This window comes from Scomber japonicus, chromosome 10, assembly GCF_027409825.1.
Source record: "Scomber japonicus isolate fScoJap1 chromosome 10, fScoJap1.pri, whole genome shotgun sequence".
Taxonomy (NCBI): domain Eukaryota; kingdom Metazoa; phylum Chordata; class Actinopteri; order Scombriformes; family Scombridae; genus Scomber; species Scomber japonicus.
This window is the reverse complement of record NC_070587.1, coordinates 521,838-538,104: the sequence shown is the minus strand read 5'-3', so window position 1 is coordinate 538,104 and position 16,267 is coordinate 521,838. Positions and strand designations below refer to the sequence as shown.

At 43.9% G+C, this 16,267-nt stretch overlaps 1 protein-coding gene across 3 annotated transcripts in view; it reads left to right on the top strand.

Moving 5' to 3' along the window:
* The window catches only part of LOC128366648 (DNA-binding protein SATB1-like), a 67,674-nt gene that overhangs the window by 21,864 nt on the left and 29,543 nt on the right, over positions 1–16,267 (top strand). For 2 of the 3 annotated variants that reach the window (XM_053327384.1, XM_053327385.1), the window contains exons 5-8: positions 1,594–1,717; positions 7,975–8,086; positions 9,208–9,285; positions 13,864–14,369. In XM_053327384.1, coding sequence (XP_053183359.1) covers positions 1,594–1,717; positions 7,975–8,086; positions 9,208–9,285; positions 13,864–14,369 — 820 coding nt within the window. The remainder of the gene's footprint in view (positions 1–1,593; positions 1,718–7,974; positions 8,087–9,207; positions 9,286–13,863; positions 14,370–16,267) is intronic. The other variant, XM_053327386.1, reaches the window with a different exon arrangement.

Sequence of the window (16,267 nt, the reverse complement as noted above, 5' to 3'; positions counted from 1 at the left end):
CGCCATCCCCTAAACAACTCCCTCTCCCCCCCTCCCCACCACCACCAATACCACCACCACCACCACCACCACCACCACCCCCCCCGCCCCGACTGCCGCAGAAATCTAGCCAGTAACACCTTAAATTGTTTCACCAAGCACAATGAGCCAGGAAGGTAGAAGTAACACGAAATAATAGTCGCCACATGCAGCTGATGTATAATTCATGCATCAATCCAGCAGATGTGTTGTATAAAGTAATTAACTAATCAGAACAATCAGGAGAGAGAGAAAGAGAGGGAGAGAGAGAGAGAGAGAGAGAGGGAGAGGGGGAGAGAGAGAGAGAGGGAGAATATGAAAGAGGGAGAGGGAGAGAGGCAGGCAGAGAGAGAGAGAGAGACAGAGAGAGAGAGAGAGAGAGAGAGAGAGAGAGAGAGAGAGACAGAGAGAGAGAGAGAGAGAGACAGAGAGACAGAGCAATCTCCAGATGCATCTGCTTGATGCGCCAAATGAAATCTGTCTGTCTTGGAGGGGCGCTTGCAGCAGAAAAAAGGAGCGGGGGCCCGTGTGTTCAGCTCTCTTTCTCTCTGGTTTCTTCTCTCTGTCTTTTACCTCTCTCAGTCTATCACATTTTATATTTATGTATGTGTATATATAATATCCATGTAGAGGACATGCTTGCACTACTACTGCAAACCCCTCTGTTAAACCTCTATTAGTTATTTGTTCCCAAATTGCCGGTTATTAACACAACCCTCGATTAGTGATGAGATCATCAGTCGATCGACACCAGATAAATCCGCAAACAATTATTTATTTTTTTTATAATCGATTAATTGTTGAAGTCATTTAACATTCACTGGTTACAGCTTCTCATATGTGAGGATTTGCTGTTTGACTTTCTGTTTTATATCATTATAAATGTAATATCTGTCAGTAAGAGAAGAACAAGCAGGATGTTATTCTGGGCTGTAGTAACTGTTCTGTTTTTCCACCATTTAAAGGAATAAATAACTAATAATCAGATGAATTAATAATAAGATAATAAGGTAATAAGGTATATAATAATAATAATAAGGTAATTATTAGTTGCAGCTGAGTGTTTGAAATGAGTGATGTTAGAAGAGGAAGTCCTGCAGCAGAACTTGCTTACATGTATGCCTCGATAGTTTTTGGGGTCATTTTCATTTCCCAGATTTAAAGATTGGTGTTATTACCCCCCCCCTCAACCCCCCCCCCTTTTTTTTTTTTTGCTCCAGATATCAGGAAGTGTCCCAACACCCCGATAAAGATTAAATATTTTGATATTGTGTGTGTTGCTGAATTTGTGGCTTGTTTACTTTATCATTTCATTCAAGATACCATCAGGGCTGCTAGCTTTCCTTTCTATCTCTGTCTCTTCTCCATCTGAATTGTTTCTCATGCTCTCCCTCCCTCCCTCCCCCCCCCACCCCCTCCTACCCCACCTTCCCCTCCTCTCCTTCTGCATCCCTATCTTTCCCTTCCTCTCCCCCTTGCCTCTCCCTATCTCCCCATCCTTATCCTCCCCTGCACCCCCCTCCCCCCTTCCTCCCCCCCCTCCCTCCCCCATATGTCTCCTCTCTCTCTCCACAGTTGTCCTAAGCTGGAAGACCTGCCGCCCGAGCAATGGAGCCACTCTACAGTAAGAAACGCCCTCAAGGAGTTACTCAAAGACATGAATCAGAGCTCTCTGGCTAAAGAATGTCCCTTGTCACAGGTGCTGAAGCCCAGTCTGCTTATTTAAAAAAAAAAACCCAACAACAAACAAACAAAAAAACAAAAAAAAAAATAAGAATAAGCCCCTTCCCCTCCACCCACCCACCCCCCACCCCCCACCCCCCTTGCTACCATACCACACAACAAAACAAACACCACTATCTCCATCACCTCCGTCTTTTATCCTTTTACTTATCAAATGCCCTGAGTTTGATCAAGTGGGAAAAGAGAATCGGCATAGAAAATTCAAATCAATGGCTATTGTCATTTGTTCCTTTTTTTCTTTTCCTTTTTTTTTATACCGCCCCCCCCCTACACAAAAAAAAAACACACGTACACACAGAGTGGTACGCACCAGCAGCCAAAAAGCAGAGGTGTTGTTGAACGTATGGTTATTGTTAGATAAACACTGGCCCCAACCCAGAACAGTCTGGATTGGGTTTTGTTCTCATTTAGTTTGATTCTCAACATTTCAGCACATCAGGCCTGGAGATGTGTTCGTTCACATGTTAGGTGTTATATTATATTCGCTGTTTTTTTTTTTTCTTTCTTTCTTTCTTTTCTTTCATTCTTTCTTTTTTTTTTTTTTTTGGTCGGCTGGGAGGTTGGAGAGAAAGCACTGGCGCAGATATTGTATTAACCGGCACTGTAGTCAGTATATCATGGAGGCAGCTCTGGAGTGAATGGAATGAAATGGCAGTATATCTCTCACAGGGGCCAATAATGTGTGTGTGTCTGTGTGTGTATGTCCCAGTGTGTGTGTGTGAGATATGTATTTGCTTGTGTATGTTTATGAAATGTATATCAATGCACACGACGCACATGTGAACATTTATATTTGTGTGTTGCATGTCTGTGTGTTTAAATCTGTAAGAGAGAGAGAGAGAGTGTAGTTGCCTTCAGTATGAAGCCAGCTCCCCTCCTAGGCCACCGTATGGTCACCTGGAGACCCTCATTTGCGCTGCGTGTGTGCATGTGTGTGTGTGTGTGTATGTGTGAGCTGCTGCTCTACCAGCGTGTGTGTTTGTGTGTTTAGCCGGGCATGAGCAGTGCGCTGATGATGTAAAGAGTCCCTGGGTGGCATTCAGGTGGAGCCCAGCCCGGTCTGGTAATCACCCTGTTTACGGTCCATATGTGAAGACGGCTCAGAAGAGAGCACACACTAGCTCAGAGGATCTCACACACAGGCACACACACTCTCCCTCAGACACACATTTGCTATTTTCACATATACGCTAGTCTCGAATTAAATTGGAGATTGTTTTAGCTTTCCGGTGAGGATGAAAGGAGGTCAGAAAAATATCAAAAACTCTATTTCTCCTCTTTCTGTATTTTTAACAGCCAATTTGGTCTTAAAGTCAGTTCCAAATGATATTAACTTGATCTTAAAGCATATTACTTTTACTGACATGTGCAGACAAGCCAGTCAGTCTTTATAGGTTGAAGTGGTAGCTGCATGGCTACTCCATTTTTTTCCTCATTTCCAGTTCCAAGCTATAAACTGTACATCTGAAACCAATGCTGTTTTACCAGTAAGACACATACACTACAGCCTTTAAACATGATTTGATTGCTATTGATGCAGAAACCAAGCCATGATGGTATTTGATTCTGCAGTATTTGACTTTATTTTATCTCCAACTATTACTATTATAACCACACAGAGATCTGGCAGCTTTGTCATGTTGTTACTTGGTACCCTGAGGATCTACATGTATCTATATCTGCCTTGTACAAACATAGCTGCCTTGATGGTGTCTGACATCTGTTACTCTGTGGGGTTTCATGTGGCCTGCTACACCCATAGAGCAGTGGTTTGCTCCTCCTTAACCCAATTGGTTTAGGAGACTGGTTGTCACGTTTGAGGGATGTCCTCGCATTGTTTGGATACACGGGCTCCCTGCCCTGTGACCAGTGATGTCACCGCCTGCATGTTGTCTTGATGAGACGGGGAGAAGCCAGGAAAAGCATTTGGCCCTCCCCCTTGAGGTTTCTGAGCGAAATGAGTAGGAGGGGAAGGGGGCGTTGCAGGAGGGCACAGAAGATTGGCACCTTTTTTTAGGATTAGTGCTTCCTTGATATTCTGCAGTGTAATCCCTGGCCGAAAGGAGAGGTTAACAGATGAGAGAATCACGGCGGGCAAGTGAAAGAGAATTAGCCCACCTCTGAACAGGGCTCTGAAGAGAGAAGGGGAGGAGGGAGTAGGGGGGGGGTAGAGCAGGGAGGGCAGTCCGGTGGGGGGTTATTTTGTGAACTGCTGCTGCTTTTGTCCGGGGCCTTGTCAAACATTTAGTTTCATTCTTTTGCAGTGGGGAGTCAGGCTTTGTGTGTTTAGCCTACAAATGGCATGAGAAAACCCAGAGAGAGAAAATGTATTAACTCATGCCCATTGTCGGGATTGATTCTGACGCACACACGTCTGAAGCGTCCTTTAAAGGAGTCTTGTTGGGTTGATAGTCTGAAGAAGCCAAAATAAAACTTGTGGAGGATAACACTGCGCCTCAATCAGCCAGTCAGCCTTTCTTTTCTTAGGTTGCTTCCAAGCTTAGCAACCCCCTTGCCCATGTTCGCAGAAACTATGGCAACAAACGAGATTCCCCCACCTCACCCCACCCTTTCCCATTGCCACCACCAGCACCACCTCTTCTTGCCCACCCCCCCCTGCTCACTCTCACTGGGCGGCCCCTGATGCACCAGCTGCTGCGTTGCGTAGCAGCAAATAGTCATCAAAATGCCATCTTTGCAGGCCTTCACCACCTCGGCTGCCATAGGCGCAACCTGGCTGCCAGTGCATGTGTGTGTGCATGCATGTGAGTGTATATATGTGTGTGTTAGAGTGGTGGGGGGGGGGGGGGGGTCACTCCAGTTGAGGTGGATATGTGCCATAATTGAGCTGTGTTAGATGTTGGCGAGAGTCAAGGCACAGTGTTGCAAATGGGATGCGTTTTTTTTCCCTAGCTGATTCAAGACATCAGGCTAAGTTGGAATGTGTGGGTGTGTTTATGTGTGTGTGTGTGTGTGTGTGTGTGTGTGTATATGTGTGTGTATGTGTGTTCATCTGGATGTGTACATTTGTGTAGCAGCACCATGTGTGTTTGTCTGCAGGGGTTTTACTTTGTATGTGTTTGCATTCGCCAGTTTGTGCAACACACTCTAACACTGGCAGTCAGGTGCATACAGTACCTGCCTGCTGCACTGCTATTCTCTCTCTCTCACACACACACACACACACACACACACACACACACACTGACACACACACACTGGCACACACACACATTGACACACACACACACACACATGCAGTCACTCTCTCCTTCTCTCTTCCTGTCTCCCCTGATGGGGAGTGGAGTAGATGTTGGGGACCGATAGTAGCCCAGTGCCACTTCCTGGTCTTGCTGATAAGCTCTCTGTGCTGCAGATGGCTATCACTTAAAGGGTCCACACATGTGTTCATGCACACACTCTGACACACACACACACACACACTCAAACACACACACATGCAGCCATACTACCTGTTGACAAGCCTTAGCACAGCCCTCCCGCTGGCACCGCAGTAGCAGCAGAGGCTCTGGTTATCTGCTTGATTTCACTTAGTGTGTATGCATGTGTGTGCGACAGAGACCAGGAGAGAGAGAGAGAGAGAGAGAGAGAGAGAGAGAGAGAGAGAGAGGGAGAGGGAGAGGGAGAGAGAGGGAGAGGGAGAGAGAGAGAGAGAAGGTGTATGTGTATTGTTTCGTTCACACATACACGCAGGGCCCCCTGTGAGAGGTAGAGTGATGTATTGAGGGAGAGGGCTGATTAATGAGGAGCGTTTATTAGAACATCTGTGTCAAAGATGGCGGAGAAAGAGGGAGCGAGAGAGATGGAGAGAAAGACGAGAAGAGAAAGAGAGAGGGAGAGAGGCACACGGTTTTCTGCAGGCCTCTTGTTTGTTGCCTGGAGCCGCCTTAGCCTAGATATACTGTAAATAAAACATGGCAGGCAGAAGGAGAGGATTTCATTATACCTCTGACTTAAAGGGGAATTCTCCTTACTTTAGCTATACGGGTATTAGGCTATATGGGGTGGATGTTTGTCTTGGGAGTTGACTGCCAGAACAAGGTTAAACTAGAAGGTGTGGTTTGCTGCTTTCCCATAGACCACAGAAGGTGGAACTTGAAGTTACTATTTCCTAATACAAATCGTGCATGAATGCAAAAGAATGAACTTCTTCATTCATAAATGTAAGACCCATTTTAAAAGGGCAATTTAGACTTCCTAATGTTAACCTGAACTGTATCAGGGTTTTCATTGAATGAAGGCTTTTCAATATACGTATAAAAGGCTGCTTTGTTACACTGTGGAAGTCCTAATGCAGACCTCTTTACCCCCTCCCCTTGCCCCCCTTTCCCCCTGTTTTCTCATCATGACGACATGATGCACCACAGCATATTTGGCACAAATTCACAACCAGCTGCAGCCATCAACGTGACTCTTGCCTCACTTGCCTATATTTGACTTAGAAAACAGAAGCAGCTGAATTTGTGTGGCAAAGTGCGACTATGTTTGGCAATACCTCGTACAAGCAGGTGTGGTGAGAGTCCTGCCTGTAATGATTTAGTGGTTGAGGTCGGCTGCCACTCCTGTTTGAAAGGAAAAGAATGACAACACAAATAAATAAACTCCTCTCCAACATTACATCACTTTTGTTCACTATTAGTTTTTTTTTTAAACATAATTGGACCAAGACTTGGGCAGTAGCACAGCCGATGTCTTTGAGGACCTTGAGCTTTTATTAACTTGTGTGTGGTGTTGGTGGCGTGGTTGGTTTCTAGGTGAAGATATCACATGAGGTTGGTTAAAAGTGTTCTCAAAGCTGACGGCTTTAGTTCAGCCTTGAGCAAACGCCCTCATGCTACAGTTTGAAAAAAAAAAATCTGGCTCCTTTTGCACACATTTGTGACGCCTGTTAAGTTATTTTTTGGTGTGTCACTATAGTTGCATGCATAAAACAGAAGAAAATACTATTGAAGCATAAAAATATGGCTCCACTTATGGTTACATAGGTATAATGTGAGCTGTTACTGAGGTCTTTGAAGACATATATTTATATAATGATTAAAATAGACATGTATCTGTTCTGTCAGACACCTCTGAGACAGATAGCTGAAGAATGAGGCCTCCTTTGAAGACCCATCTTTAGATTTAGAAGTGGTGCCAGAGCATAAGGTGCATGCAGTTAGACGAGGAGGTCAGGAGTTCAGAGATGAACCTTTCTGCTCCTCACCAGTTCACCCCTCCTCTCCTCTTAGAGCAGAGGAGCTGCAACCAGAGAACCACAATCATCATGTAGCATTTCATTGTGCTCACACTGCCATGCTGCTCTGCCAGAAGGTTCCCCCGCCATCCTCCAAGCGCATATATTATAGAAAATGATAAAGATGGCATACCTGTAATTTGAAAACAGATGGTTTGGTTCTTTTGAATATTTATAACAATCAAAAACAATTTCTCCTGCACCAACCTCGCTATTCACCCGGAGGCCACCAAGGTGTTAAAACATTCATTTTAATGAAACTGAAAAGGGAAAAAATATCTCTCCTCTTTGGTTTTTTTTTCTCCAGCAAAGGAGGAACGGTTGAAGTAAATGTAGAGAGGGCAAAGAGTCAACTGTAAAGGGGGAGACGGGGGCACACATGCGTCTGACAGCGACATGCTCAGCGCAGCCCACGAACCGCTTGAAGTTGTTGTCTTTAACAGATTGTATAAATAAAGAGCCGAGAAAATAAAAGAGGTTTATCTGTTTACATCGCCCGACTCCCCAGATGCTGATATTAAATAAGCCGCTATCTTCTTTCCTTTTTTGAAGGTAAATATCTTCTCTGCTGATTTCAACAGATGTAGAGCTCAGTTGACCTTATAATTTACCCACTCTGAAATAATAAAAAAAAAAATGTTCAGACAAACTCAACGGCATTTGATAAAAAAGAACAGATAAACCCTTGTTTGATTTAATTTGTTTTACCTTTAGTAGACGAGATCAGAATTTCTGCATGTCTGATACTTTTTGAGTTGGCTTTTTTTTTCTTCTTCTTCTTTTTTTTTTTTAGTGCTGGGTTTTACTGTGTCCCTATCTTTTATTTGTTTTGACAAGCTACAGTGTTACTGCATGTTTCACAAGCTTTAATATTATGTCTGTATTTTCCACAATGAGAATCTAAAGTATCTCTGTCGTTCTCTCTCCCTCTCTCTCAATCAATCTCTCTCTTTCAGAGTATGATTTCCTCCATTGTGAACAGCACTTACTATGCAAATGTGTCGGCGGCGAAGTGTCAGGAATTTGGGCGCTGGTATAAACATTTCAAGAAGACAAAAGATATGATGGGTAAGCAAAACGGAGGGGCGCAAAGTATGGTGCTCACACTTTTGTCTCTTTGCACACACACACACACACACACACACACACACACACATACACACAAATACACACCAGTCACCAACACAATATGTTCTCTAACCAACCGTTTCTTTGTCTTCCTGCTGTTGCACGAAGCAGAAATACATTTTTATCTTGTTATCTAATAATTCAAGATTACTCCTCACAGTTTAGCCGTTGAACACGAACATCGTTATCCTTCATTTATCCATTACCGCTTTAACGCTTAATGCTAGAAGTCAAATCGAGGCCTCTGACTTGTTTTTATTTTTTTGTAACGCTTTAGTTTTCCATGAACAAAAGGCAGTGATGACTTCAACAGGCCACCGCCTAGTCTGAAATTCAATTAGATTTTCTTATCAACCCTCTAACAACGCATGCTTTATATTATCTAAAAAAAATTCCCCTTTGACCCGCCAGGAAATGAGGTTATGTAATACCAGTAGCACCCTGACTGCAGATAGGATTCCGATATATTTTTATGTCTTTTGATTAAACAGAAAATCCAGTGTGTAGCGGGACTCATAAGGCAGGGTAATGTTCAGATATTAGGCTTAACAATCTGTTGAGCAATCTTTTCTTTGCCAGTGTGCTTCTGCTCACAGTGATGACAGATGAGATATTATATCAAAATGTTTTCACAGCCTCCATGCAAATAGCATGTTGTGATAATATCTTATCTGATGTTTTTTTCTTTTTCTTTTTTTTTCTTTTTTTTCTTCTGTTAAAGTGGAAACATACGCTGGGAACATTATTTACTTCAGACCTGCTGCACTTGTGTGTGTGTGTCTCTTGTACATTCCTACACACTTTTTTAAAACATTTTTTTTAATGTAATTTCTTCTAAAGTTAAGTTAGAGCAGCTGTCAGTCTGGTCTGGAGTTTTAAATGTCATGTCTTAGCTTGGAGTGGGAGAGAAGCACTGTTAAAACCTGTAACCTTGTGCTCCTTTTTCCTCTCTTTCCTTTTGTGTGTGTGTGTGTGTGTGTGCGTGTGTGTGTGTGTGTGTGTGTTGTGCGTGTGTGTGCATGTGTGTGTGCGTGTGTTTTCCCTGCAATCCGACTGTGCAGGCATGCGCCAACCCTCCCAGCTGGAGGGCTACCTGGGGACGTGTGTCCTCCGTGAGAGCCCACGTGCCAATGCACTAGGTATGTCACATCCTGGGTGCACACACACACACAAATACACACACACACACACACACACACACACACACACACACACACACACACACAGATTCTTGTTTTTGATAGTAAGGATGACATTGTGTGGACATTCATTCCCTGAAGACTTACCCTAACCCAAATCATTACACGCCTAACCTCAGCCCACCAGACAGCACTGTGACAAACATCATCTCCACTCTCAGCTCCATTAACGCTTCTTTTCCTCCCAAAAAAAAATAATCTTATTGACAGAGAGATTAATATAGACTTATCTGTTCATTTTAATACATTCATATTTATTGAAATGTGGTGATTATTGTACATATTGAGCCCTGAAAATTATGCCTGAGAGCGGGAAGACGCTTAATAAAGTAATACATTTATATTTATGTAAAGCTGGTGATATCTGTACATACAGAGCCTGGAGACAGCGCTGTTGTTCTGTCCAGTAAAAACATGAAGCTTCACTTTACATCCAGACAAACATACGTGGCAGCTACAATTGTTCAATTTCATCTGTTTATATCTAAACGCTACGCATTAGAGCTAGCAGTACATCACTAAAAAGCTGCACAGATCAGTTCATCGGGTCATTTTCTCCCTCAGATAACCGGTCGATCATCTCAGGAGTCTGAAAATGTTGCAGCAGATTTGCAAACAGGCGTTATTTTGATAAACTGACAGCAAATTGGGAATCTACATAGTTACTTTCTCTCCTGGAAAAATATTAAATCTTAAAAAAAGTGACTTATTAACAGTCCCACTGCAAAAAAGTGACTGCGACTGTTTTTGGTTTAGCTCGTCTCTGCTCTGATTTCCACTACAGTGCAGTCAGAACAGACCCAATGCATTTTGTCGTCTGCTGTAGGTTAGGTGGAGGGTTGCTTCATGTGGAAGTGGGCTTGGTTTGATCTGAACTGGGTTGGACACGCTGCCTCCTACTGGCTGCATGTGTGAGAACAGACACAACTTACGGTTTCTTGAAAGCAAGTTGTGTTTTTGTGCATCTTTCAATTTTGGCTCACTCATTTTTAACGTGATAAGGATTACTGCACCTGAGAGCTCAGATAGCAAGATGCAAACGCAAGTCCGGTGGTGCATTTTTAAGAGTTTTAAATTCCGAATTACAGTCGCGATTACTATTTCACTGTTACACTTCATCGTCTGCCCTGCTTTGTATTTATGGCACGATTCTACCTTCATATCTGGTCTAGTCTAGCCTTAATCCATCCCTCCCACAATCAGACATGAGTTACTATTACTAAACAAAACATGTTTTAAAAGAACAGCCCCACTGCTATCCATCTGTGGCTGTTGTGTATTTCTACTAGTGGAAGTTGGCAACCCCACACACAGCTTTAGCATTCATATACAGCAGGGACCGGGAGAGGCTGCAACAGAAAGCTGCTGGGTGCTGCCCGCTGCAGGGACAGCTAGTGGCAGCTGGTGTCATCTCCTGCTGCATTCACTTGCACTTGGACATCAGAGTTTCACTTTTGTACATTTCTAAAAAGACATGTTTGAATTAGATTGTCCAGAACTGGGGATGGCAAGGTGTTGGCTCCCACCAACTTTGAATCTAACCTTAACCCTTAATGTTAGTGCTCTGCCTTGTGGGGGGGCTGCTTTTTGTCTCCATAATGTGACTTTGTGAATAGAATATATTTTTCCATCTTGTTGATTAATACAAAAGCATAAACACACACACACACTAACTCGTTTGTCTAACTTGTGAGCAGCTACGTTCCTTCCTTAATGCCTAAACTGAATCCCAATTATAATCTTAATCTTAAACCCAAAACCAAATAGAACTTCACAGTCACTCTTAAAATAAAAGATGACATATTCACTCTGCTCCTTCTCAGTTGAAAATTTAAATTAATTTTACCTTCAGCCTCTTCATCTCAACCTATAATGTAATATATAATCTAATCTTTTCAAATGGCTCAATTGGCAGCGTGGTGCATGTTTTAACTGTATGTCCTGCTCACACTATAACATAAAGTCTCTTTTAAGTAGAATACATCAAAGTGCTGTTTCCTCTTGACTTTAACAAAGCAAAAACAGTTCAACTGTTCATATTAAACTCATTTTATCATCCTCCTCTCTGGGGACATCAAGTCTTGATAAGAACAAAACCACAAATGTGTACGTACACAGAGGCCGCGATAACATCTGAAGATGAGCTCGCACGCATTCACTCAAACTCTAGCGCCCATGTGTCATGTTAGTTAAACCCAAGACACAAAATCCTGGCACACGAGCCTCAGGTGTCCACTGCACGCCTGCGGCACCCCTCCACCCCCCCACCCCCCAATCTCAATATTCATGACGGGCTGCTGTCTGCTGTAGTTTGCCACAAATGGCAAGAGGAGTGAGCCCTGGTGAAACGCCAAGATGGAAAGGCTGGAAGAGAGAGTAGCATGGTCATCCCTTTGTGCTTTGGCGGTGTCGTCACATGTGACTCTGCATTTACTTCACCACACTGCATTTAGCAAGCAGCTTGAGCCTGAAGTCAAAGGAAATAAGTACCTGGTCACAGGTACTGGCAAGCTGCTCTGCTTCTCTGCCAGCTGAAGTGGTGTTAGCGGCCGCCAGCTAACGTTGTGTCTCTCCTTTTGACGTGGCAATCCTAGTACAGGGAAGCCAACACAGGAGAGAGAGTTGGGTCACTATGTATGTCTCTCTCGCTCTCTCTCTTTCTCTCTCTCTCTCTCTCTCTCTCTCTCTCTCTCTCTCTCTCTCACATATACACTCCCTCCCTCCCTCAGCCCACATCCCATTCCCATTGTGTGTTTAATCCGGGGCTCTTTTGTGGCAGGATTCCACACGAGGACTCCCGCTTCTGTGGCAGCTCCTGTGTGCCTGTGTGTTTGTGTGTTGTGAGCATGCCCCCCAGCAGTCTGAGCGAGCGAGCATATGCACACACACACACACACACACACACACACACACACACATTCACATATGAGTAAATAGGCACGCCATACCATCAGAGCCAGGGAATGCCAGGGATTATGGGAAGAGATGTGATTATTACCAAGATTTTTTTTTTTTTGTTTTGTCCCCCCCCCCCCCCCCCCCCACATCATTTGTTTTCCACAAACGCTCAATAGACCCGTCTTGGCCGGGTGTTTTGTGCTTGCTGACAGTTAAGAAACACGCAGCTCAAACACATGATTATTGTGGGTATTTTTGGAAAACATCCATGCACTTAATCTTTCATCTGCTGAAAAATTCAGCTTGTTGAGGACCCCCCCCCCCTCCCCCCCAACACCCCCCCCTCCCCCCTTTTTTTTCTTCTTCTCCACAACAGCAATTTATGCTTTTCACAATCCTATACGATGCTTTTCTGTGGGATGTGGAGGCCGCAGCAGCATACTTCTAAGGTGTTAATGTTGCCATCCGTATGAATTCTTAAACGCTGCCCCCTCACTCACTCAGTCAGTCGGTATAGTGCATGTGAAAAGCCTCGGCATATGTGAATTCCTTAAAGACAGGCGGAAACGTGAAAAAACATTCAGCCGCTCCAAATGCTCATTCACTTCGCTGTGGGTAGTACTTTGAATGTTAAATCATTGTTTTCATCCTCTAAGCACATAATTTAAACCTGTCTTAAAATATTCCCCAGCACCCATTATGGCGTTAAAGATTCCCGAAGCAAGAGATGCCGCAGAACTATGCAAAATGCCATTAAACGAAGACATCTTGATTTTTTTTTTTTTTTTTTTTTCCCACCAGTTTTTGTCGTACAGTCAAACAAGAGCATTTTACAGGTTACATACAGTACTGTATCCTATCCTATGATGGCCTGCCTCCATTCACTGCTCCCTACATTTATATTTAGGCCATCCTCCCCTAAAAATGTCATATTGGCTAGCTTGTGTTCCTTATTTTAGAATTAAGGATGTATCTAGTGAATCAGATTTATCAGCACTGCTTCTGCCTTTGTGAACACACACACACACACACACACACACACACAGACACACACACACACACACACACACACACACATTATTCCTGTACCTTCACATACACACACTCCACTGTCTCTCCAAGATTTTTTTTCACATGATGAGGCCACAGACGTTCTGAACTTAATTTCGAAGGCATGGGTTGTGGAAGACACAGGTCAAACACAATGAAGCTCTTTTATCTGAGTTTCCATCTTTTTCTTTTTTTAACCAGTCGTTGGCTGATCAGCTGTGTCATATCCAATCAGGGAAGAAAGAGCCTGTGAAGGGCGCTGGTTAGGAAGCAGACATTTACACTAAGCTGCTATGTCTTTCTTGTTAGCACTTATAAATATGGATACGTGCTGAGTTGATCTGCTGCAGAGAGACTATGGCTATGGTGACATTTTACTGACAGTGATGATTTAGAGATTGAGGTTTCACTTTCCAGCTACTCGTAGTTTTAGTTTTTTTCTCTCTTCCTCAGCGAGCCACAGTCTCTCATCCTGTATTTTCTTTGTGGTGTTTAATGTAGGTTTTTAGCCGACCCTGTCCCTTTTCTCATCTCTCTGTCTCTCGCCTCGTCTTCCCCCTCTTCCTCCAGCTGAGATGGACGGCCTGTCCGACCTCTCCCCACCCGGCTCTAACCACAACCACAACCACAACCACCTGGGCTTCTCCCAGCAGCAGCAGCCCATCCCCGGCAGCACAGCAGAGCAGACTCCCTCCTCGCCGGTGCCCCCGATGTCCCACGCTCCACCACCACATGGTGGCCAGACGGGCGGCCGACAGCCCCAGCTTCCGGGTCTTCACCACCCGGGCCTGGTGTCCACGCCCATCAGTCCCCAGCTGGTGAACCAGCAGCTTGTGATGGCACAGATCCTCAACCAGCAGTATGCAGTGAACCGGCTGCTGGCACAGCAGTCCCTGTCGCAGCAGTACCTCAACCACCCACCTGTCAACCGCAACTCCCACAACAAGCCTCTGGAGCCACAAGTGGCATCAAACACAGAGGTGTCCTCCGAAATCTACCAGTGGGTTCGGGACGAGCTGAAGCGGGCCGGCATCTCACAGGCCGTCTTCGCCCGTGTGGCCTTCAACAGAACCCAGGTGAGGAGGGAAGATAGATGGGCTAGAATTTAAAAGGGACTCCCCTAACCAAAGAAAAAGGACAATTACTGTCACTACTAAAAATCACCACTTTAGTTTCTTTGTTCTTTATAGTTTCTTTATATCAATTAGAGTTTCATTCCCCTTCCTGCTGCTTTTTGATGAGGAAGCTCTGATTTGTATTTGAGTATTGTCAGATTTAACCAAATTAAAGCACAATGCAGCTCAGTGGTTTATTTCTCATTGACTGAGACAGTTTAAAAATATTTGGCCAAAAAAAGTTCCATTTGATAAAATAATGACATACTTTGATAAATGCAGATATTATTTTCGGTACATTGCTACTGAAGTTGTACAATCATGGAAAACATCAGTATTTGCTACAACATTCAAGGTTAATTTAAAAATGTGATTTATTTCTTAATATAATTGAACATTGAGTATCTTCAGTGTAATGGCCCAGTGTGACCCATATATATTCTTAAGGTAATAATAGACTACAAACAGTTACCTTTTAAAGATCCCACGAAATGAGACGTTTAATGCCTCCTGGAAAACTACTGCTTCCTGGAAGACATCTTTGCTGGTGATGTCATTCAACACCACCAAAAGTTAAAGGGTGAAACTAATAAGTCTAAACCACAAACAAAAAGTCATTCACCCATGTCTGCTTATCCATTGAAATCAAACTTCCTTTCTCTCCCTGGCTAATACTTCCTTATCTCAGACTCCTCAGCAGCATGTTTCAAATGTAAATACATCACATTAATGAAGTCTTTAAGAAGGAGACCTTTTATTCTATGAGATATTGAGAAAGGCCTGCTGGTTGAATCTGTTAATTTCCATAGCTTTTAGTGTATCTCATTCATAATTCTCATACACTATACAGTAATCTAGCACCTCTACTGTACTTCAAGACAGCTGGCTGCCTGCCATGTGAAAGACCCGGGCTTGGTCATGGCGTGCGTTCTCTCCCTGCCAAAATATGTGGTTTCACTTCATAGTCAGAGGCCTTACACACACACACACTTACACACACATTTACACACACACACACACACACACACACACACAGAAGGCAGTGATAATGTCTTAAGACATACTGTCTGAATTAGAAGGGGGTGGAAGGAAGTGACAGCAAACCTCATTACGACTCCATTAGCTTTGAAGTTGCCGTATGAAAAAGGGAAAAAAAAGTAGGAACTGATAAAGATCTATTAGAATTAGAACATGCAGCAATTCAAACACCCCCCCTCCCCCCACCCAAATGTGTGTGTGTGTGTTATATGGTGGAGTCAGACAGTGGTATTCTTGTGCAGATTGGCAAGCTCCCACACAAACAGTCTTATCTGCGTTGATATGAGGAATTAGCCCGATGTGCCGTTGGAGAGTTTGCCTTTGGAGGATTATTTATTAGGCATGTGTGTTGTTTCCACTCAGTGTTAATAAAAGCAGTGTGTGGGGGTGAGGTGGTAGGGGGGGGGGGGGGGGGGGGTTGGTTGTGTGGTGGGGTTGGTGAGTAGTGACACGAAGGAAGCCGGAGATGGAGAGGAGGTGCTGCTGCTGAGGACACTTTTTTGGGGGGGGGTTGTGTTTTTTTGAGGGAGGAAACTGATTGACCGAAGAGATAGAGACAGACAGAAATGGTTGATGGCAAAGAATGATAAGAATGCACACACTGAAGAATGCACACACACACAGACAGACACACCCCCCCCCACACACACACACACACACACAGTACTAATAAAATTAGAAATGCCACTTATGTATCCCATGAATACTTGTGTACATTAAACGCGTACAGTCCTCCTCACCCGTAAAAACGTCTCTCTTGAGTCTCTTGTTCCTGCTTGTCTGGATACCACACACCTCCAGCTCCTATCTGAACGTGACAC